Raw genomic sequence first — 22,509 nt, 5'->3', positions numbered from 1 at the left:
CAGTATAGCTTCAACCTCAAATTCATTTTCTCCATCCACCTGGACAGGTGGAGGAGGCGGCTCCTCTCTTCCCGGGAAGGGGCTAGGAATCACTGGTTTTAGTAAGGATGCATGAAAAACAGAATGAACCTGTAAGAGCTTTGGGCTCAACTTCCGTGAGGGAAAAGGTAATCTGAGGTTACCTGGAGATAACCAAACTTCCTCACCGACCTTGAAAACCGGGTTCTCCTTCCTTCCCCTGTTGTAGTACTTCTTATAGTCATCCTGGGCCTTTTGCATGGTTTCCTGAATCCTTTGAAAGTTCTGTTGGATGGAGGCTATTCGATCTTGGACAGCAGGAACAGATAATTCAGGGGTAGCGTTTAGAAGGAAAGAAGGGTGAAACCCAAAGTTAGACCAGAAGGGCGTTTGGTTGGTGGCTGAATGAACTGAATTATTATATGCGAACTCCGCGTAGGGTAGCAGAGAGGACCAGTCATCCTGGGAGCCAGAAGAGAAACAGCGGAGATACTGCTCCACAGTTTGGTTCGTTCTCTCTGTCTGGCCGTTGCTTTGAGGTTGATACGCACAGGAGAGACAGACCTTTATTTGTAGTGCTTTACAAAGTTCTTTCCAAAATTTGGAGGTGAATTGAACCCCTCTGTCAGAAACAACACTGTCGGGTACTCCATGTAGCCTTATTATTTCTTTGATAAAAATGTTAGCTGTCTCCAAAGCAGAGGGGGTGCCCACCATGGGCAAGAAGTGTGCCATTTTGAAAAGGCGGTCAACAACAGCCAGAATGGAGGTGAAACCTTCAGGAGGGAGGAAGATCAACAATGAAGTCCATAGAAACTTCAGCCCATGGGCATTCTGGAATGGGTAAAGGTCTAAGTAATCCCCAAGATTTACTGCACTGGCAAGAAATACAAGAGAGAACATACTTTTTACAGTCCTGCCTCCAACCAGGCCACCAAAAAGAACGGGCAACCAATTCTAAAGTCATTTTGAGTCCCAAAGTGACCAGCCAGTTTATGGTCATAAAGCAACTTTAACGTCATGGGTCTAGCCTCCGGTGGGACAAAAATTCTTCCTTGGGACCAGAACAAGTCATCTTGTTTCTCCAAGGAGGATATTTCCGGGTCAGTACAATGGCTGGACGCCAACTTGATGGTGGTCATAAGATCAGTGTGTGTGAGCAGAAGGAAGTTTTGTGGAGATAAGATGGTGCTAGGTTCTACGGTTAAACAGGCGGCTGGAGCTGGAGGAAGGCAATGCTGGGAACAGTAGGGAGAGGAGAAGGAGACTTTCTTCTTGTTTCAATTGATGTCAGGTTCATGTGCCTGTAGCCAGGGGAGCCCCAAAATGATGGGGAACATGGGGGAGAAGATGATATCAAAGCTTAGAAACTCCTGGTGGCCGGAGTCCGTGGTGACAAGGATGGGCCTTGTCTGTTGTGTGACAAATCCAGAGTGAGGGAGAGACCCATCAGCCAGGTAGACTTGGAGGCCTTGTTCTTTGGTTTGCAGTGGAATGTGTAGTTTTTGGGCCAGTGAAGCGTCTAAAAAACAACTACAGGCTCCAGAATCAATTATTGCTGGTAGATGAACTTTCTATTCCATTAGCTGTAAGGAGACAGAGAGAGTGACATAAGTCTGGGATAAATCAGGGTTTTGAAAGTTCATGAAAAACTGCGAGCGTGACTTACTGGGTCTCACGGGGCAGATACGCAGAAAATGTCCAGTTCCCCCACAGTACAGACAGAGATTGGCCTGTCACCATCGTTGCTTCTCTTCAGGGGTAAGAGGAGCACGGACCAATCTAAGCTGCATGGGCTCAGCCTCTGAAGCAGAGGTGACAGGAGTCACTGGAAAGGATTTGTGAATGGGAGAAGGTTTAGGGAGCATCCAACTAGGTCGGGGACCCTGGGAGCGCTCAAAGCGCCGCTCACGCATGCGCCTGTCTAGCTTGGTAGCGGATTGGATTAAAACCTCCAAAGTGGCAGGGGTTTCAATCCTGGCCAACTCATCTTTCAAAGCTTCTCACAGCCCCTGGCGGTACTGGTATTTAAGAGCGGGTTCGTTCCACCCTGTGTCAGCTGACCATTTTCGAAATTCAGCAGTGTCCTCCACTGGTCTCTTTCCTTGAGACAGGGAGTGTAGCACGGCTTCTGCAGTAGTGGTGCGTTGAGGGTCGTCACATAGTTGAGACATACTTTCAAAGAAAAGGTCCAAAGAATTCAGAAGAGAGCTCCTCTGTTCCATCAGGCTGTGGGCCCAGGCCTGCGGCTCTTCGGTCAACAGGGAGATGACAAATCCCACCTTAACTACTTCGGGCGAAAAAGTCCTGTGCTGAAGGGCTAAGTACAAGGAGCAGGCATTTTTGAAGGCCCGGAACTTTTTGTGATCGCCTAAAAAACGCTCCGGTGTGGGAACTCTGGGCTCAGGGGTAGCCATGATCACTGTGGGGCTTGATGCAGCTTGAGAAGAGGAGGCTCGGCTGGTGGGCGCAGGGGCTGGGGCTGTTGATGCAGGTGACCCTGAAAGTTGCTGGAGACGACCGTCAATCTGGACATAGCCTTCCTGCAGTTTCTGGACTGCATCAGTGAGGGTTGGGACCTTCTGGCACAGGATCTCAAGGAGAGAATGCGCTCTGTCGGCCTCTGACATGGCTGGTTTGTACTATCAGAATAGAGGTACTCACCGAGGCTGAGAGCGGTTCGCTGTTGTGACTACAGAGGGTGGATGGCACAAAGGCACAAGCTACCAGCAGGCAGGGTAGAGCTTGCGTGGAGGTCCTATAGAACTGGAGCAGAGACTGATCAGGATCCAGCAGAAGTAGGTAGAAAGTCTGGAGCAGGCTGAGGGTCAAACACAGGTAAGCAGACAATCCAGGTCACAGGCTGAGGGTCAAGGCACTGGAGATAGGAGGCAAGACTGGGTCACAAGCAGAAGGTCAAGGCACAGGAGACTGAAGGTAAATCCGGGTCGCAGGCAGAGGGTCAAACACAGGTAAGCAAAAGCAAAGTCCGTAAAACAAGCCAAGGTCGGGTCCAGGAGAAGAGCAGAGTAGGTCAGGGTCAATCTGGGTCACAGCAGGTAAATGATCACACAGGAAACAGGAACTCAGGTACAGGAAGCTGAAAGACAAACCAGAAATTCCTCTGAGCACTTTCTCAGCTTTTATAGGCAGCCAGGAAGTCATGTGGAAGTCATGTGGTGCGTGTCATGTGACGACCAGTCTGCAGCTAAAGGCTTCTCTGACACTCACTCTCGGGACTCACAGTGGTGGTAGGAGCCGGTAGAAGAACACAGCCTGACAGTGACTCGACATCCGTGCAGCCCACACGTTCAGTCTGCCACCCTGCAGCTAGTTTTCTTCACTGGCACAGCGAACCAATCACGCCGTGAGTAGCGGCACAGCGAACCAATCAGGTGTGCAGGCACGCGTGATTGGTTAGCTGTGCAGCTGCTCACGGCACGCTGCTCACCGCTGAACGTGTGGGACGGATGTGTTGGCTGCAATCACTGTGAGTCCTCCCCCCGAGTCCCGACTTCTCCTTGCCTCATGCCTAAACATCGTGTCTTCGGCGATGTGAATATCGCCCACGCCCGCAGAACGATAGTCGATATCACATCGACTATCGTTCAGCCCTACTCCCCTAGGCTCACATTTAACCCCTTGATCACCCATAAGGTTAACCCCTTCCCTGCCAATGGCATTTTTACAGTAACAGTGCATATTTTTGGCAGTGATTACTGTAGTAATGTTACTGGTACCCCCAAAAGTGGCAAACATGTCAGTTAGGGGTCCGATCTGTTTGCCGCAATGTCGCAGTCCCGCAAAAAATCGCAGATCGCTGCCATTACTAGTAAAAAAAAAAAATTACATAAATCTTTCCCGTAGTTAGTAGACGTAATAACTTTTGCGCAAACCAATCAAAATATGCTTAGTGTGATTTTTTCACCAAAAAATATGTAGCAGAAAACAAAGTGGCCTAAAATGTTAAAAAAAATTTGATTTTTAAATTTTTTTTGAGAATGTCATATAGCAGAATGTGAAAAATATTGTTTTTTTTTTTTTTTTTTTTTTCAAAATTCCACCATAAGATCAAATACCACAAAAAGAAAGCAAGAGAGCAAAAAAGGACATCAATTTTATTTGAGTACAGCATCGCACGGCCACACCATTGTCCGCTAAAGTAACACAGTGCAGAATCACAAAATAGGACCTGATCAGGAAGGGGGCAAATCCTACCGGTCCGAAAGTGGTTAAACAAGGATGATTTGCAGGCAGTTCACATCCTCCTTATCAACTGATGATGTCATTGGTCATTAGGGGGTTGGCAGCTAGAAGGTTGTAATGGTGTACAATGAAAATTTGTGGCTTTGTGTAACTAAAAGGCAGGTTTCCTCCACACTGGTTTGTATACGATTTTGGGGCAAACTGTTGGCATTTTGCAAAGGCACCCCTGAAGAAAGCTCAAGGCACCCCAGGGTGCCTGGGCACTCTGTTTGAAAAAGGCTGGTTTAGGAGATATTCTCTCTGCATACACCCACTGACATCAGCGGCGTATCGTGCTTGAACTTCAGAGCTCCTTGCTGGAGCAGAGGGCTCCCGCGCGCATGCACAGAAGTGACATAATTGCGGCTCTGGCCATCCACATCGCCGGAGCCTGGAAACCCGGAAGAGATCTGAGATAACATATCAGCTCCCTCAGCGCAGACCGGGCGCCGCTGCGGGGGCTTCGTTGTAAAGTAAGTATTTCATAATGTGCTAGTATGTGATGTATACCAGCACATTGTGCTATTGTCTTGCAGGTTTGTTTATTTATTTTTTTAAGCGGTTTGCTACAGCCCCAGTTTAACCAAAATAATAATTAAAAAAAAAAAAAAGTTTGGGCTAAAAACTGTAGACCAAAAAAAAATGTTTTGTTATAATGTTTTGTTGATAAACAATTGCCTTAACCACTTTCCGCTGGAGACGTCCATGGGCGTCCTCATGTTTTAGTGGTTATACCGGAATGATGCCTGCACCTACAGGTATCATTCCGGTATGTACGTTTTCAGCCAGCGATTCTCTTTCAGGCAGAAGTGTTCCTTAGTTCTGCGGGTGGTGATAACAACTTGTGATAGCAATAAAGTTAATCCCCCCCCCCCCCAAAGAAAAAGAAAATGCACCACACATGAGGTATTGTCCTGAATGTCAGACTGAGAGCAATTATTCTAGCACCAGACCTCCTGTGCAACTCTAAACTGGTAACCTGTAAAGGCGTTTAAAGTGTCGCCTATAGAGAATTTAAAATTACGCAGTAGTTTGCCTCCATTCCACGGGCAGACACAATTTTAAAGCCTGACATCTTAGGTATCTATTTACTCGGTGTAACATCATTTTTCATATTATACAACAAAATTAGGCTAACTTTAGGGCTCTTTCAGACGGCCGCTCCGCTGTTCTTGTGCGCTGCGGGACTTTTTTTTTTTTTTTCACGGAGCGGATGACATTTGTGTCATCCGCTCCGTATGCCCGCATATCATCCCATCCGTTTGCGGATGATATGCGGACATAATGTAAGTCTATGGGCATTGCGGATGTCAGCGGATGACACCGCTGACATCCGATTTTCCTTTCTTTCCGTTTTTTGAACGGAGGAAAAATAGGGTTCTGTTCCGTTCCAAAAAACGGAACAGAACTGAAAGGAAGAAAATCAGATGTCAGCGGATGGTATTCAGCTGACATCCACAATGCCATAGACTTACATTATGTCCGCAAAAAAATAGGATGATTTGCGGACAAGTGGAGCGGCCGTGTGAAAGAGCCCTTAGTGTTTTTTTTTTTCATGAAAGTATTTTTTTTTTATTGAGTTTGAAAAACTGCTTTGCAAATACTATGTGACATAAAAAAAATTTGCAACACCCACCTTTTTATTCTATAGAGTCTCTGCTACAAACAAATAAATAAGTAAATTATATATATATATATATATATATATATATATATACACACATATACTGGTACATTATATAAATAATTAACCACTTGCCGACAAGTCACTGGGACTGTACTGCGGCAAAGTGGCTCGATTCCGTCCAGTGACGTAGACCTACGTCGCTGGACTCCTCCCCTTGTGGGCGGTGCTCGCGCGCCGCCGGAGGCTCGCTCCCGCTGTTTTCAGTCACAGCGGGAGTCGGGCCAGGGGAGGACCGTCGGGGGAATCGAGTTTGGAGATCCGCCCGCTTGTGTAAACAAAGCGGGCGGATCTCCTAAGTGACAAACAGTGACAGATTGCAGGGTTCAGCATAGCTGAACCTGCGATCTGTCCCTGTGTCACTCAGTCACCTCTTTCCCCCCACACACGTTAGTAAGCACCAGGCATACATTAACCCCTCCCTCTCCAATAAAATTAACCCCTTCCCTGCCAGTGTCATTTTTACAGTAACAGTGCATATATATAGCACTGATTACTGCAGTAACGTCACTGGTACCCCCAAAAGTGTCAAAAATGTCAGTCAAGGGTCCGATCTGTCCGCCGCAATGTCGCAGTCCCGCAAAAAAAATTCGCAGATCGCCGCCATTACTCGTTAAAAAAAAAACACCAGAAATGACAGAAATCTTTCCCTTAGTTAGTAAACGCAATAACTTTTGCGCAAACCAATCAAAATACGCTTATTGTGATTTTTTTTCCCAAACATAGGTAGCAGAAAACAAATTGGCCAAAAATATAAAAAAAATTTGAATTTTACATTTTTTTAGGGGGGAATATCATAAAAAAAAAAAGTGAAAATATTATTTTTTCAAAATTTATGCTCTTTTTTTGTTTATAGCGCAAAAAGTAAAAATAGCACAGGTGATCAAATACCACCAAAAGAAAGCTCTGTTTGTGGGAAAAAAAGGATGTCAATTTCGTTTGGGTATGGCGTCGCACGTCCGCGCAATTGTCAGTTAAAGTCGCACAGTGCCGAATCGCAAAAAGTGGCCCAGACGTAAGACAGCAAAATCCTCTGGTGGTAAAATGGTTAAATAAATGTTTGGGGGTTCAAAGTAATTTTCTAGCAAACCGAGTTTTTTTTTTTTTTTTGTAGGAGCAAAATGTCAGAATTGTCCAGATGGAAAGTGGTCGAAAATCATAAAACATTCGTTTTCACCTTAGGTTTTTTTAAACTTAGTTGCACCTTATTGTTGCTGACCTCATGAACCCTCTGAACTTCAGGAATGGCTGGACAGCATATCCTAGAAGAGGTTCCCTTATTGACAGCAAAGAACCATGCCCGCATAATGAGTGCTGAAACAGCCACTTGTGATCTCCATTGGAGGCCCATTGTAACAAGAAATATACGTGTCTGTCTCTATCTCCTGACTGCATCCATTACATGCACTGTGTAGTGTACATAGAATATAATCCATTGCTAGAAAAAAAAAGGGGAAAACGTTTTAGGCAGAAAAAAAAACAACTTTTTAAAAAAATATATATATATTTTTAATATGTGCCGTTTTTCACAAATGATAATAAAGTCAGAATGTAAACAACACATGAATTTCACCAGCCAATACAGCGCTTATTACCCGGAAACCTCCGCTGAGAGTGACGTCACTTGCTACGGAAGCGGAAGCACAGGAAGCCGGAAGCTTTGTGTGGTGAATTGGCGGCACGTTGTATCGCTCTTTCTATTCTGTGCCACGGAGTTTATCTGGAGTTGAGCGATCCGAGTGGAAGAAGAAGCTGAGAAGAGACTTTGTTGTTACCGAGTTACCGCAGAAAGCTGTGTTACCATGTCTTTGACTTGCTTTAGTGAGTGTCCATTCAGCTAGCGCTGTGATTTGAATTTGTTAAGTATGGTTTCTAACTTGTGTGTGAGATTATCTTATTATAGTGTAATAGCAGCAGGCTGCTGGTGGCTAAAGGAGGTTTTCAGAGAAACGCCAGACCCACTTAGCTATCGGCAAGACTGGTGTCGGTTTAACTCTTAACGTGTGGACGGTAGGTGACCTTTCAATTGGTCAGTATAGTACAGTATATCTGGAAGAAAGTTTATTGTTATTGCTGCATAATGCCATGAGTGTGTGTAGGAAGGAAGGGATCAGTATAACGTTATTAGGTATCAAGTCTTACCCCAGCCTACTAGTAGTGTATTCATTATTTAATAATTAGTAATAATTTTTATTGTAATTTACCTTCTTTTTCAATGTGATGCTGTTACCAAGAAGATGGTTGTGCTATATCATGAGCGTAACCACTTCTGGAGCAGAAGGATTTGCCCCCTTAATCACCAGGCTATTTTTTGCGATTTGGCACTGCATTATTTTAACGGACAAATGCGACGCTGTACCCAAATAAAATTGATGTCCTTTTTCTCCCTACAAAAAGAGCTTTATTTTGGTGGTATTTGATCACCTCTGTGATTTTTTTTTTTTTTTTTTTTTAATTTAATTTTATTTTTTTTCGTTTTAACCACTTTACCACCGGAGGATTTTGCGGTCTTACGTCCAGGCCACTTTTTGCGATTCGGCACTGTGCGACTTTAACTGACAATTGCGCGGTTGTGCGACGCCATACCCAAACGAAATTTACGTCCTTTTTTCCCCCACAAACAGAGCTTTCTTTTGGTGGTATTTGATCACCTGTGCAATATTTACTTTTTGCGCTATAAAAAAAATGCGTACATTTTGAAAAAATAACAATATTTTTCACATTTTTTTTTTATATGAAATTCCCCCCCCCCCCCCCCAAAAAAAATGTAAAAATCAAAATTTTTTGTTTTACATTTTTGGCCAATTTGTTTTCTGCTACCTATGTTTGGTAAAAAAATATCGCAATAAGTGTATTTTGATTGGTTTGCGCAAAAGTAATTGCGTTTTTCTAAGGGAAAGATTTCTGTCGTTTTTGGTGTTTTTTTTTTTTTTTTTTTTTAACGAGTAATGGCGATATCTGCGATATTTTTAGCGGCACTGCGACATTGCGGCGTACAGATCAGACCCCTAACTTTAATTTTTTTACACTTTTGGGGGGACCAGTGACATTCCTATAGTAATCAGTGCTAAAATATGCACTGTTACTGTAATGACTCTGGCAGGGAAGGAGTTAACAGAGTGGGTGATCAAGAGGTTAAATGTGAGCCTATGGGGGTGGGGCTTGTGAAATGATCACAGAGACCTGTGATTCTATATAGAAGGATCACAGGCACTCTGATCATTCCAAAAAGAGAACGGTCAGCTGTGTTTACAACAGCTGACTGTTCTCTCTCAGCGAGGAACGATCTCTGGTGTAAGGCGGCAATCGGAGTTCCTGCTGCCGAGTGGGGGCGGGTGTGTGCCACCCCTGGCACTTGCTCGCCCCCTAGCAGCAGGCACGCGACTGACTTATACCTATGTCGGATTGCGCAGGAGGGGCTGCCTGCCGCAGTATGACTGCAGCGGGCGGTCCTTAAGTGGTTAAAGCAGTAGTAAACTCTCTTGTTAAAGAGGTGTAATAAACCAATAAACTGCCAATGCCGACAAGGAATGACTGTAGATAAAAACAAACTTTGCAGCTCTGACTAAAGTTGACTTATGCTGCTACTCTAGGGCCATTTGGATACCTCCTGAAGTCTGAATGTAATCTGAGGATGTTGCTAAGTGAAGCCTAGTCATTGCTGGTCATCTTCTCCATCACAGGAGAGAGCTTTCAAATGCTGAGCTCAGAACTACTGCATCAGGGTACAGAGAGAGAGCATGTGACTGGGTTTGAAATGAGCTCACTTATATGCTGGTGGAGATAAGCAATAATGACTAGGTCCCATTTAGCAACATCTTGGGAGTATTTGTCAGGCTTTATGAGGTATGTAAATTAGTGATCAACCTATCGGTTTTTGGTTGCCGATATTTTTGTACATTTAAACATTTTTTTATTTTATCACTTGCTCACTCTTGTGGAGGGATCTGGCGGTCTAAAAGACCCCAAGACCCCAAACCCCTCCTCTGCATTTTAAAGCATTCAAAACGCCAAGTTTAGCTGTCTTGAATGCTGTCGTCTTTTTTTTTTTTTTTTTTTAATCTGGTGCCAGACAGTACCCGGAAGTGATGTCATGACATCACTTCCGGGTTTTTACACTGAGACCCGATCAGAGCCGAATGCGGCTTTGATTGGGTATTCGGTGGCCGTGCAGGCTGGTTGCCCGGGTCTCCCGGTAGGACAGGAGACCCGGGCGAGCCACAGTGGGAGGATGGGGGACGTCCCCTCCCTATCCTTGTATTGACAGCCGAGTCTGCGTGTGCAGGTCGCAGCTCTGCGCACTAGGCCTCGCCACGACGTAGCCCCACTGGACGGGGGCTGGCTCGCAAATGAAACACCTCGCCGGGACGCACACAACCTGGTTTGGCCTGAGTCACAGCCCCCCCACCCCGGCTGGGGAATAGGTCTGTCCGTAGTGGCGCCCACCCGAATATCGTTGATATGGTAAGTGGTGTCCCCCCCCACATCTTGCGGTCTCGGAGTGGACGTGGGCCCCTCCCAGGGACGATCGGACCCTCGGGTTACAATCTATACCCCATTCCCCACCTCCCCCATATCTGTGGGGTCCCTAGGGACCACCCCTCATCAACCATACACGGCTCCCCACGCAGGCCATCCTCCCCACTATCTCATAGGGGGTTCCTACCTTAGGTAGGGTGCAGGGGCTGTAGCAGGCGATTGGGGGGGGGGGGTGGGGGTGGGATGCCTCTAATCGCATGATCCGCTGTTGAGGAGGTAATCCTGGTAGGGGCCCCTGCCAGGGCTCCCCTATGCCTGATCCTTGGACCGCTTTGAGCACTCTGTGCGTCTACTAACTACAGCTGACCATTCTTCTCTCTCAGTGGGGAGCAATCGTGGGTGTCGTGGGGCAGTCGGAGCCACCTGACCCGTGGATCGGCTTCCCTGCTGCTTAGCTTTCCCCGTGCGACTGATGTAGGTCTACGTCGGTTTGCGCAGGAGAGCCACCCTGCCACAGTAAAAAGGCGGTGGGTGGTCGGTAAGTGGTTACAGACCCTGTTGATAGAAGGACTGAGACTCTGTCCCGCCACTTGCATGTGATAGTGGACTCAATACTTAGACCGGTCTTCGCTATCACACTGGTGTCCCAGACCATAATGGAATGGGCAAAGTTACTAAAAAGCGATTTGGAAGCAGAACAGCTTCCTCCCAGGCCTGACAGAGCTAACAGACCAAATGGTCCAAAGTTGTCCAAAGTTTACTATTTATATGTAATGCATCTTTAGATGAGGGCCCCCTTGCGGCTCAAATATCTGCGGTAGGGGTAACAATTAGACGCATGGTGTGGCTAAAAAAGCTGGTCTGTGGACCAGGCTTCAAAAAAGGCTCTATTATATTTTTCCTTTACAGGGACCATCTATTTGGTTCTTCGTTGGATGAACTTATCAAAAGGCTTACGGGTGGGAAGAGTATTCTTCTTTCTCAATCCGCTAAGGGCAAGTCACCACGTTAAACGGGCCCTTATTTTTCAGCACGCAGGCGGCCCTTTTGCACTTCAGGCACGCAGGAGAAAGGATCTAAGTCCTTTAGATCTTCTGGGGGTTCCAAGAAAGATTTGGTCAGGTAAGCCGAGAGTAGGCCCTTTCAGATCTGCAGACAAGTCTCCTTCTGCATGAATGGGCGCCCTCACCCGTAACTGGGGTGGGGGGATGTTTTAATTTCTTAACAGGACCATGGACCTCCTTAATTCAGGACAATTGGTCCACGAACTGATCCGAACGGGTTACAAGATCAAATTTAGGTCTCGACCGTCGGACAGATTCTTCATGTCCAATCTACGCCTATCTCCGGATCGGTTAAGGGATCTACGAGCGGCGGTACAAGATCTGCTGTCGCAAAGGGTAATTAGGCTGGTTCCCTCTCAGGAACGCTTTCAGGGCTTTTATTCAAACCTGTTCACTGTTCCCAGGAAAGATGGCAAAGTGTGTCCAATCTTGGACCTCAAGGCTCTGAACTGCTTTGTGCGGGTACAGAAGTTTCGAATGGAGTCCATTCGCACGGTAGTGGCGTCTCTACAACAAGGGGACTTTTTTGCCCCTATCGATATCAAGGATGCATATCTGCACATCTTTTTTTACGCTGGACACCAGCGTTTTCATCGCTTCATTGTAGGAGAGAAGCATTATCAATTTGCGGCGTTAGCCATTGGTCTTCACCAAAGTGTTGGCTCCGGTATTGGCATTACTGCGACAGCGGGGGATTGCGGTACTAGGGTACCTGGGCGATATCCTCTTAAGAGCAGACTCCCATTCAGTCCTGTTGGGTGACTTATCAATCACTGTACGGACTCTGAAAGAGTTTGGTTGGAACATCAATTTCAAGAAATCTGCTCTAGTCCCATCTTCCTGGATTATCTGGGACTGACTCTGGACTCAGCGAGGGTGTTTCTTCCTCTGGAAAAGCTGCAAAAATTGCAGAGGGCGATTCCCTTGCTGTTATCCAGCAATCTGTCCTCTCTGCGAACTTTCATGTGAGCGCTGGGCTTGATGGTGTCTACCTTCGAGTTGGTTCTGTTTGCTCAGTTTCACACGGACCTCTGCAAATCCTTGGACAATCTGATTCGGCTGAGTCAAAAACACAAGAAGTGCTCTACTGTGGTGGCTCGACTCCCTGGCTCTGCGTCAGGGCAAGTCCTTCCTTCCCTTGTGTTGGACTGTGGTAACCATGGATGCCAGCCTGTCCGGTTGGGGAGGAGTGCTTGGAAAGATGTACCGTATTTTCCAGCGTATAAGACGACTGGGCGTATAAGACGACCCCCCTAATTTTCATCTACCGGTAATACTTATACTTAGGTTACCTTGGAGATATTATACTCGGCGTATAAGACGACCCCCCCATTTTTGGGCGATTTTTTTTGAGGTTCAAAAGTAGTCTTATACGCCAGAAAATACAGTATGTCAAGGGGACCTGGACTCTGGAAGAGTCCAGACTACTGATCCTTTTTCTGGAACTCGGAGCGATAAAGCTTTGCTTGAGTCACAGGAAAAATTGTCTGCAAGGATGTCCAGTTCGAATTCAATCAGTCAATCAAGGGGGCACCAAGAGTGTCCTGGCTGCCCGGGAAGTGACTGAGATCCTAAAATGGGTGGAAAACATTGTCCAGCCCTCTCCGTCGTGCATACCCTCGGAGTGGAAAATTGGCAGACGGATTACCTGAGTCGTCAGGTGTTGAATCGGGGGGAATAGTCGCTTCACCCGGAGGTATTTCACTTGCTGTGTTTCTGGTGGGGGACACCCGATGTTGAGCCGAGAGGCTAAAAGGTCCACAACCATAAGGTTTGGGTGTAACAACCTTATGGTTTACTTTTTCATTGTGACAATGTACCTAGTCACTTACTACATGATGTTGTCATTTTAGGGCTAGCCACCCATGTGCTATGTCCATGTATGTTATTTTTCTTGTGTTCTCTTTTATACATTTTTTTTGTAAAATAAAATTACAATTTTTACACAAATATACCTTCCTTAATTGCTCTTAGCAGTGGGCTATTGTGTTAGACCTGTAAAGTCCCATTGGGGGGTCTCCTCTTTCCCCAAAGGTCCACAAGAAGGTACAGAGGTTTGTAGCCAGGTCTCTGGATCCTCTGGTCAATGCCACAGACTCACTGGTGGCTCCTTTGGGTCAGTATTGGCTGTGCGTTTCCTCCGATAAAACTTCTGCTGAGGCTTCTGCACAGAATAGAGGTGGAAGGGATTCCAGACAGACTGGTCTCGCCGGTCTTAGTACGCCGATCTGGAAAGGTTGGTCGCAGATGTTGGAGACTTCCTCTCAGGGAAGATCTGGTGTCTCAAGGGCCGATCTTCCATCCTGCTTTACAGTCGCTGGCTTTAACGGAATGGCTGTTGAAAGCCAGGTATTGAAGGATAGGGGTCTTTCTGACTCCGTGATTCCTACATTGTTGAAGGCTAGAAAATCTACCTATGATCGTACATGGAAAATGTACATTGCATGGTGTGAATCGATTGAAGTGCATCCAAGCTCATTTTTGGTGGCTCGGATATTGGCCTTCCTCCAAAGAGGGGTTGCGCAGCGGTTGGCCTTGGGTTTTATTAAATCCAGGTGTCGGCCATGGCGGTTTTTTTCAACACCCTTTAGCTACACATTCTTTGATTACCTCTGTGGAATCTGAACTTGGTACTATCAGTTCTTCAAAAGCCTCCCTTTGAAAACATTAGGGAGATTCCTTTGCTTACACTGTCACAGAAGGTAGCCTTTTTGGTGGCAATTGCCTCTGCGCGCAGAGTGTCTGGGCGGTGTTGTCCTGCCGTTCACCTTATCTGCTGGTCCATAGAGAGACAGTGGTACTTCGACCTAATAAGTGGTTTCGGATTTCCATTTGAATGAAGACCTTGTGCTGTCTTCACTTTGCCCTAAGCCCAAGCATCCTAAAGAAATTGCTTTGCATTCATTGGATGTGGTTAGGGCAATTAGGGATTACCTGGCAGCTACTGAGACTTTCAGGAAATCAGACTTTTTGCCCTCATTGAAGGCCCTCTGAAAGGATTGGCTGCATCTGCTGCTATGACCATATCCAGATAGATCAGGCAGACAGTGGTACAGGCTTATTCAGTGGGTGTGTGCCCCCAGGGGCTGCCCCATAGGCGTGGTAAAGATTTTTCCTGCCTAGTGTCCTACTCCTGTAGGGGGCAGCATAACCAATGGTAAGAAGAATATGGAGTTGCGTCTGTCAATGAACAATGAGAAAAGAATTTTACGGTAAGTAAATTTTTTTTTTTTTTTTTTTTTTTTTTTTTTCCGAGCAAGGGATGGTTATAATTCCCTGTCAGATTCTTATTTTTGGCTTGTGTGTCACATTAAGTTGATTTTTCCTTTACTTCCTGTCCCATAGCCAAACAGGAAGTGAGAACAAATCCCTGCAAATTAAAGGAATTTCTTGGGCAGCTCCATTGGAAGATTTCCCCTGTATTACTTTTCTGGGGACAACCCAAAATTTGGGATTTTCTTTTAATGATAGTAAACAGGACAAAAGAGGGTAAATCTCCTTAACCAGTTGCTGACCTCCCACCGCAGATTTTTCTCTGGCATGGCTGCTCTGCTGTGCAAAGTCACGTAGATCTACATGATTTTGTGCACGCGGCGCCACCGAGACCGTGCACCCGCTGTGTTTAGACATAGCGGAAGGAGCAGCGGCGATTGCCGCCGGCCTCCCACAATCGTCAGAGAAACTGACAGAAGACTCGCCTGCTTATGTAAACAAAACAGTCTTCTGTCACACAAGCAGGGAGAGATCAGGAGTTTCAGCTAAGCTGAAACCCCGATCTCTGTGCCTGTCACAGAGCCTTTGCCCCACACAATAAGCATATTTCGGCATACATTAACCCCTTTGATCACCCCCAGTGTTAACCCCTTCCCTACCAGTGTCATTTATACAGTAACAGTGCATATTATTTAGCACTAATTACTATATTAATGACACTGTTCCTCAAAGTGTCAAAAATGTCAGTTAGGGGTCTGATCTGTCCACTAAAAATCGCTGATCGCCTCCATTACTAATAAAAGCAAAAAAAAAAAAAAAAGTCCAAAAATCTATCCGTAGTTTGTAAATGCTATAACTTTTGCGCAAACCAATTAAAATACGCTTTTAGGGATTTATTTTACCAAAAATATGTAGCAGAATACAAATTGGTCTAAACTGATAAAAATAAATCAGATTTTTTTATTTTTTTTATTTTATTGGGAATGTTTTTTTTTTTTTTTTTTTTTTTTTTTTTTATAGCAAAAACTAAAAAATATTGTGTTTGGTTTTTTTTTTTTATTTTTTTTATTTTCGCTTTTTTTGTTTATAGCGCAAAATCTAAAAACCGCAGAGGTGATCAAATACCACCAAAAGAAAGCTCCATTTGTGGGGAAAAAAGGACATCCAATTGTTTGGGGGTTTAGCGTTGCAAAACCGCGCAATGTTTCGTTTAAAATAGCGCAGTGCTGAATTGCAAAAAATGGCCTAGTGATTAAGTGGGTAAAACCATCCGGAGCTGAAGTGGTTAATGGGGGCACAGACCGCAATTTAAAAAATGATAGGTGTTCTAATCTCTCTCTACTTTATCCAAAACTAAAATAAAAACATTTTTGCCTTTAGTTGTACTTTAACTATTTAAAGTGGTTGTAAACTTACACCATTTGTACCTACAAGTAAGCCTATAATAAGGCTTACCTGTAGATACTGTGAATATCTCTCAAACTTTAGGAGTTTAGGAGATATTCAGAGTGCATGCAGCCGATGACCTCATCAGCGCATACGATCTGAAGGTCCGGCTTGCAGCGCCAGCCCTTCAGAGCCCCTTGACGAAAATGGCGGCTCCCCAGCGCATGTGCGGGAGTGAAGTGATTGCAGCGCCGGAGCCCGTGGACCCAGAATAAACACAAGGGGAAGGTGTTGGCCGTCTTAGCGGTGACCGGGTGCTGCTGGAAGGGCTTTGTTTTAAGGGAAGCATTTCATAATATGCTAGTATGCGATGCATAAAATTGATGAATCCACATTAGATTAGTAGGTACAATGCCCGGCGGGTGTGGAGATGCGACTCGGTGTACATCTTGTGATATGTATGCGTTCCTCGATCATGCGATCGAGGGCAAATACAAATGCGCAAAATGTAAGCACTTTGCTTCCCTGGAAGCTCAGGTCCTGAATCTAGGGAAGCAGCTGGCAACACTGAGCTGAATGTCCATGCCGAGGAAGAGCTGGGATCGTACCCGTCAGGCGCAGGCAGGGGCCTGCACAGAGGTGGGCGGAGTAATGGAGGTGCAGGCATCAGAGCAGAGTAGATGGGTGACAGGAGGGGGTAGAAGGGAACAAGGCAAGGAGGCCGATCCTGGGCTGGAGCACCCCAATAAATATGCCCCGTTGCGTGATGTTGGGGAAACCAGTCAGGGACCAGCATTGCTGGAGCAGAACGACGCCCCTAGCTGCCAGGGGAAGAACTCCTCCAGTAAGGCCGGGAGAAAGGGAAAGGAAAGACAGGTGCTGGTGGTAGGGGACTCAATCATTAGAAGGACAGACAGTGCAATCTGTCACAAAGACCGTGAGCGCCGAACAGTCTGTTTACCGGGCGCTCGGGTTTGGCACATCGCAGATCGGGTGGACGTATTACTGGATGGGGCTGATGAAGACCCAGCTGTCATGGTACACGTGGGTACCAATGACATAGGCAGAGGAAGATGGCGAGTCCTAAACGATTTCAGGGACTTAGGCGCTAAGTTGAGGACTAGGACCTCCAAGGTAGTATTTTAGGAAATACTACCTGTACCTCGAGCCATACCAGAGAGGCAGCGGGAGATTAGGGAAGTTAACAAGTGGCTGAGGAGCTGGTGTAGTAAGGAGGCTTTCGGGTTCCTGGAGAACTGGGCCAACTTCTCAGTCGGCCACCGGCTCTTTGGTAGGGACGGATTGCTCCTAAATGGGGAGGGTGCAGCCGTACTGGGTGAGAGGATGACCATAAAGTTAGAGGGGCTTTTAAACTAGGTGATGGGGGGGGGGGAAGGGTACAGATGTAGAATTAGCCAGAGGGCACAAATGGGGACATTAGCGGTAGGGTGTTCAGAGCTCATAAACCCAGGGTGGGTATGGGAAAGAATCTCAAGAGCAGCCTAAAAACATCAAATGAGGATATATGCAACCGGTCAAAATTAAGAGGTTTATATACCGATGCCAGAAGCCTGGCCAACAAGATGGGAGAGCTGGAGCTGCTGATGTTTGAGGAGGACTTACATTTTGTGGGGATAACAGAGACTTGGTTTGACAGCTCTCATGACTGGATGGCGACCATTCAGGGGTATTCCCTTTATCGCAGAGATAGAGAAGGTAATAAAGGGGGAGGGGTATGTCTGTATATTAATAACAGTGTATAGGTAAATATGAGGGATGATATTAATAATAGAGCTACGGACGAGGCAGAATCCCTAGTGGTAGAGCTTCAAAGGGAAGGCACTGTGGGGAAGGTAATATTGGGCGTATGCTATAGGCCCCCCAACCAGAGGGAGGTGGGGGAGGCGGACCACCTTTTACAGATAGGATTGGCAGCAAGGATGGGAAATGTCATTATAATGGGGGAAAATAATAATAATTTATTTTATCCAGATAGGGGCAGAAGGAACCGCGCATTCAGCCAGGGCTCGGCAGTTCCTAAATGTTTTGCAGGACAATTTCATGGGTCAGATGGTGAATGCACCGACAAGAAACAATGCAGTACTTGACCTACTGATTACCAACAATACAGACCTGCTCACGGATGTAGAAATACGGGGCAACTTGGGAAACAGTGACCATAGGTCAATTTGTTTCAGTATTAATTATAGTAATAGGAAACACAAGGGCAATATAAGAACACTGAATTTCAAAAGAGCCAATTTCCCAAAACTGCGCTCTCTGCTAGAAAATATCAAATGGGATAGAACCCTGGGAACAAAGAACATGGAGGAAAAATGGGAGTGCTTCAAGAGCATACTTAACAAAGGGATTGACCAGTGCATTCCAAAGGAAAATAAATTTAAAAGAGCAAAACTGAACCCTGGGTGGCTAAACTCCAACATAAAAATGCATATTAATGCTAAAGGAAAGGCCTTCAAAAAATACAAGACTGAGGGGTCATTGGCAGCATTCAAGCATTACAAAGAGTGTAATATGAAATGTAAAGACGAAATCAGGGCGGCTAAAATAGAACACGAGAGATATATAGCGAAAGAGAGTAAAAAGAACCCCAAGAAATTATTTAAGTATATAAGCAGTAAGAAAGCTAGGCCAGAACACATTGGCCCTATAAAAGACAATAAGGGAGTTTTGGCCACAGAGGACAGGGAAAAGGCAGTAGTGTTAAATAATTTCTTCTCTTAATTCTTCACAAAAGAATCGGGGGGCTACACTAACCCAGCTTGTAAGGCCAAACTATAAACAACACACCTCAGGAAATACCGCCATGGCTAACAGAAGATAGACTTGGAACTAAACTAGAGAAACTTAACCTAAATAAATCACCGGGACCGGATGGCTTGCACCCGAGGGTTCTTAAAGAGCTCAGCCAGGTGATTGCCAGACCATTATTTTTGATCTTTAAGGATAGTTTACAGATGGGTATGGTGCCAGCTGATTGGAAAAAGGCCAACGTGGTACCAATATTTAAAAAGGGGCTGAGATATATCCCGGGTAACTATAGGCCGGTCAGCCTAACATCAGTAGTCTGCAAGATTTTGGAGGGGACCACATACAAGACTGTAGTAATGAAAATTGTATTATTAGTAGTAATCAGCATGGATTCATGAAAAATCGTTCTTGCCAAACCAATCTATTAACCTTCTATGATGAAGTGAGCTGCCACCTAGATAAAGGTAAGCCTGTGGATGTGGTGTATCTGGACTTTGCAAAGGCCTTTGACACCGTTCCCCCACAAACGCTTACTGTACAAACTAAGGAAGCTAGGTATGGACCATAAGGTGAGTACCTGGATAGAGAACTGGCTCCAGGGGAGGTTGCAAAGGGTGGTGATTAATGGGGAGTACTCAGATTGGGCGGGTGTGGAAAGTTGAGTCCCCCAGGGTTCTGCCCTGGGGCCAATCCTGTTTAATTTATTCATAAATGATCTAGAGGAGGGGATATCGAGTAAAATCAGTATTTGCGGATGATGCTAAACTAAGCATGCCAATATCTTCTGGGCAGGATGTGGAAACCTTACAAGCGGACCTGAAAAAAATAATGGGGTGGGCAACTACATGGCAGATGAGATTTAATGTTGAAAAATGTAAAGTAATGCACTTGGGTGCCAGAAAGCAAGCTACTCATTAGGGGGGGGAACCTCTGGGTGAGTCTAGGATGGAAAATGACTTGGGGGTACTGGTAGACAACAGGCTTGGCAGTGGCATGCAATGCCAAGCCGCTGCAAGCAAAGCCAACAGAATACTGGGATGTATAAAAAAAGGGGATTCACATTTCAGAAATAAAGAGATTATTCTCCCACTCTACAAGACTCTGGTCCGGCTACATCTGGAGTATGCTGTCCAGTTCTGGGCACCGGTCCTCAGGAAGGATGTGCTGGAACCGGAGAAAGTCCAGAGAAGGGCAACAAATATAATTAGGGGAATGGAGTACATCAGCTATGAGGAAAGACTACAAGCACTTTACGTATTCTCTCTGGAGAAGAGACTGTTGAGGGGGGATATGATATCCATGTACAAATACTGTACTGGCAACCCTAGCATAAGGAACAAACTATTCAGAGAAAGGGAATACAATAAGACACGTGGCCACTCACTAAAACTAGAGGAAAGGCGGTTTAACTTTAAAATATGCAGGGGGTTCTTCACTGTAAGAGCAGTAAGGATGTGGAATTCTCTTCCGCAAGCAGTCGTATCAGCAGGGAGCATCGATAGTTTCAAAAAACGATTAGATGGGCATCTTAAAGACCACAACATACAGGGGTATACAATGTACGGTTAACAGCAAACACACACACATCATAGGTTGAACTGGATGGACTGATGTCTTTTTTCAACCTCGCTAACTATTTTACTATGCAACTAACTATGTAACAATGTAACAAAGAAAGCTTTGTGCTAGTTGAAATATTTGAGCCTAAAAAAATGGTCTGTATTCTTATAAGCTAGTGTTAATCCAAACATGTTTTCATTAATGCCTGTGTATACTGTGTGTGCTTTTTCTGCAGTCAGTAATGAGGTCACTGATCGTCCTTGCGTTTCCCCTGTATCGGGTCATGTATTTGATAGACGGCTCATTGAAAAGTACCTGGCTGAAAATGGCACCGATCCGGTCACAAATCAGCCTTTGAGTGAAGATCAGTTAATTGATATCAAAGGTCAGTAAACGTTTGAGTTTCAGCCCTGTGACATTCTCTGTTTATTTTAAAGTGGATGTAAACCCTCACATATACCCACTTAAGTAAACAGCCTCAGATGATACAGAGATGAAATATAAAACCTAAGTTTTATTTGTAAATCTGCTGTCTTCAGCTTTCTACATTGTTTAGAAAGTGAACTTAGTGTTACAATTTTTTTTGTTCTTTTTCCAGCACTGGATGTGGAGTCTTGGTATACACTGTGACAGCTGATTGGAGGGAAGGCACACCCCATTTCCTCATAGGCAGAGGAAGGAAGAAACATGCAGAGCTGTGCTGTTAATAGACAATCTAGACAAGCTCTCTACTAATCTATCTTTATGCACCCACCCAACACAAGTTTCCAGCTGCTTTTATCTCCTGTGTAGGAGAACTTGTCAGAAGTTATATGATAAGAGGAACAGAGCAGCAGAAAGACACCGGGCTTAGGGCTTTTGAGAGAGATGAGTAAACACTACAAATATGGTCTAATTTTATGAATGGGGTTACATCCACTTTAAAGTTATCCTGCATACAAATTGGCAACATATGCATACTATATGCTATCGTGTATCTTGCTCCTTTTTTTTTTTTCCAGAAAGTCACTAGAAAATTAAAGGAAATAATTAAAATGAACAGATAAAATAATTTAAGGCTTATGATTCTACTGTACATTATTCAACAGCATTTTTAAGTGTAAAACCTTTGCATTAAGTCACCTTATTAATTTAACATTGTGCTGTCTAAACAGCAGTGCACTGCATTAATGGTGGTATTATTTGTATGATTGCAAGTAACCACTTCAACAACTGATCGTTAATATAGAAAGTGTACTTTTAACAACAAAATGTATTCTATTTGAAATGTCACTGTGCCTGTCTTCCTGATAAATCCTCTGGTATATTGCAGGACTTGTATACCTGTAGATTGCCCTACTTTGTGCATTAACTGCTGATAACATCTGGGAAACTGATCCACTGTACAGCAGATATATGGATGAGCAATAGAAGTAATTAACATTTGTATCAATATCAAAGTAGTTTTTTTTTTTTTTTGTAAGGCTCGGTTCACACTGGGGCGGCACGACTCTGTACTACTTCGGGGCGACTTGTGCATTCCCATGCACCACGACTTCGGAGCGACTTGCATGGACTTCACATAATGGAAGTCTATGCAAGTCGCTCCGAGGTCGCCCAGAAGTAGTACAGGACCTTTTTTGTAAGTCGGAGCGACTTGTGTCGCTCCTGTTAGAACGGGTCCTGTAGCAGTCAATAGACCGCGAGGGAGCGCGACTTGTCAGGCTGACAAGTTGCCTGACAAGTCGCGCTAGTGTGAATCGAGTCTTAAGGATACAATATTTATTTTTAACCATGAGTTATAAACAGATAAGTTGGGTTTGGCAGAGAAAGCTGCAGGGACAGCTGCTATATAACCCCTTTAAATTCCAGTTAGCCTCAGCTTTTTGCTAGTGTCCTAGGGTGATAAACCTCTTCTCTTGAAGAGAAGCTCTCCTCCTTCCCTTCCTCCCTTCTTTTCTTTCTTTTGCTCACAGAGAATCTGTCAAGACACCTGGCTGCACCATAGCCACAGCAGCTTCTGTGTTTTTTTTTTTTTTTTTTTTTTAACTCTTTGGCTGAGGCTTGGGGGACTGTTTAACCGGTTGCCGACCGCCGCACGACTATATA

General features: G+C 45.1%; 1 protein-coding gene across 1 annotated transcript in view; it reads left to right on the top strand.

Moving 5' to 3' along the window:
* The first annotated feature begins 7,587 nt into the window (after positions 1-7,587).
* The window catches only part of PRPF19 (pre-mRNA processing factor 19), a 328,967-nt gene continuing 314,045 nt past the window's right edge, over positions 7,588-22,509 (top strand). The window contains exons 1-2 of the mRNA XM_082268946.1: positions 7,588-7,768; positions 20,657-20,806. Coding sequence (XP_082125072.1) covers positions 7,750-7,768; positions 20,657-20,806 — 169 coding nt within the window. The 5' untranslated portion in view covers positions 7,588-7,749. The remainder of the gene's footprint in view (positions 7,769-20,656; positions 20,807-22,509) is intronic.

Source organism: Pelophylax lessonae, assembly GCF_965119305.1.
Source record: "Pelophylax lessonae genome assembly, chromosome: 9".
NCBI classification, from domain to species: Eukaryota; Metazoa; Chordata; class Amphibia; order Anura; family Ranidae; genus Pelophylax; species Pelophylax lessonae.
This window is presented reverse-complemented; position numbering and strand designations above follow the sequence as displayed.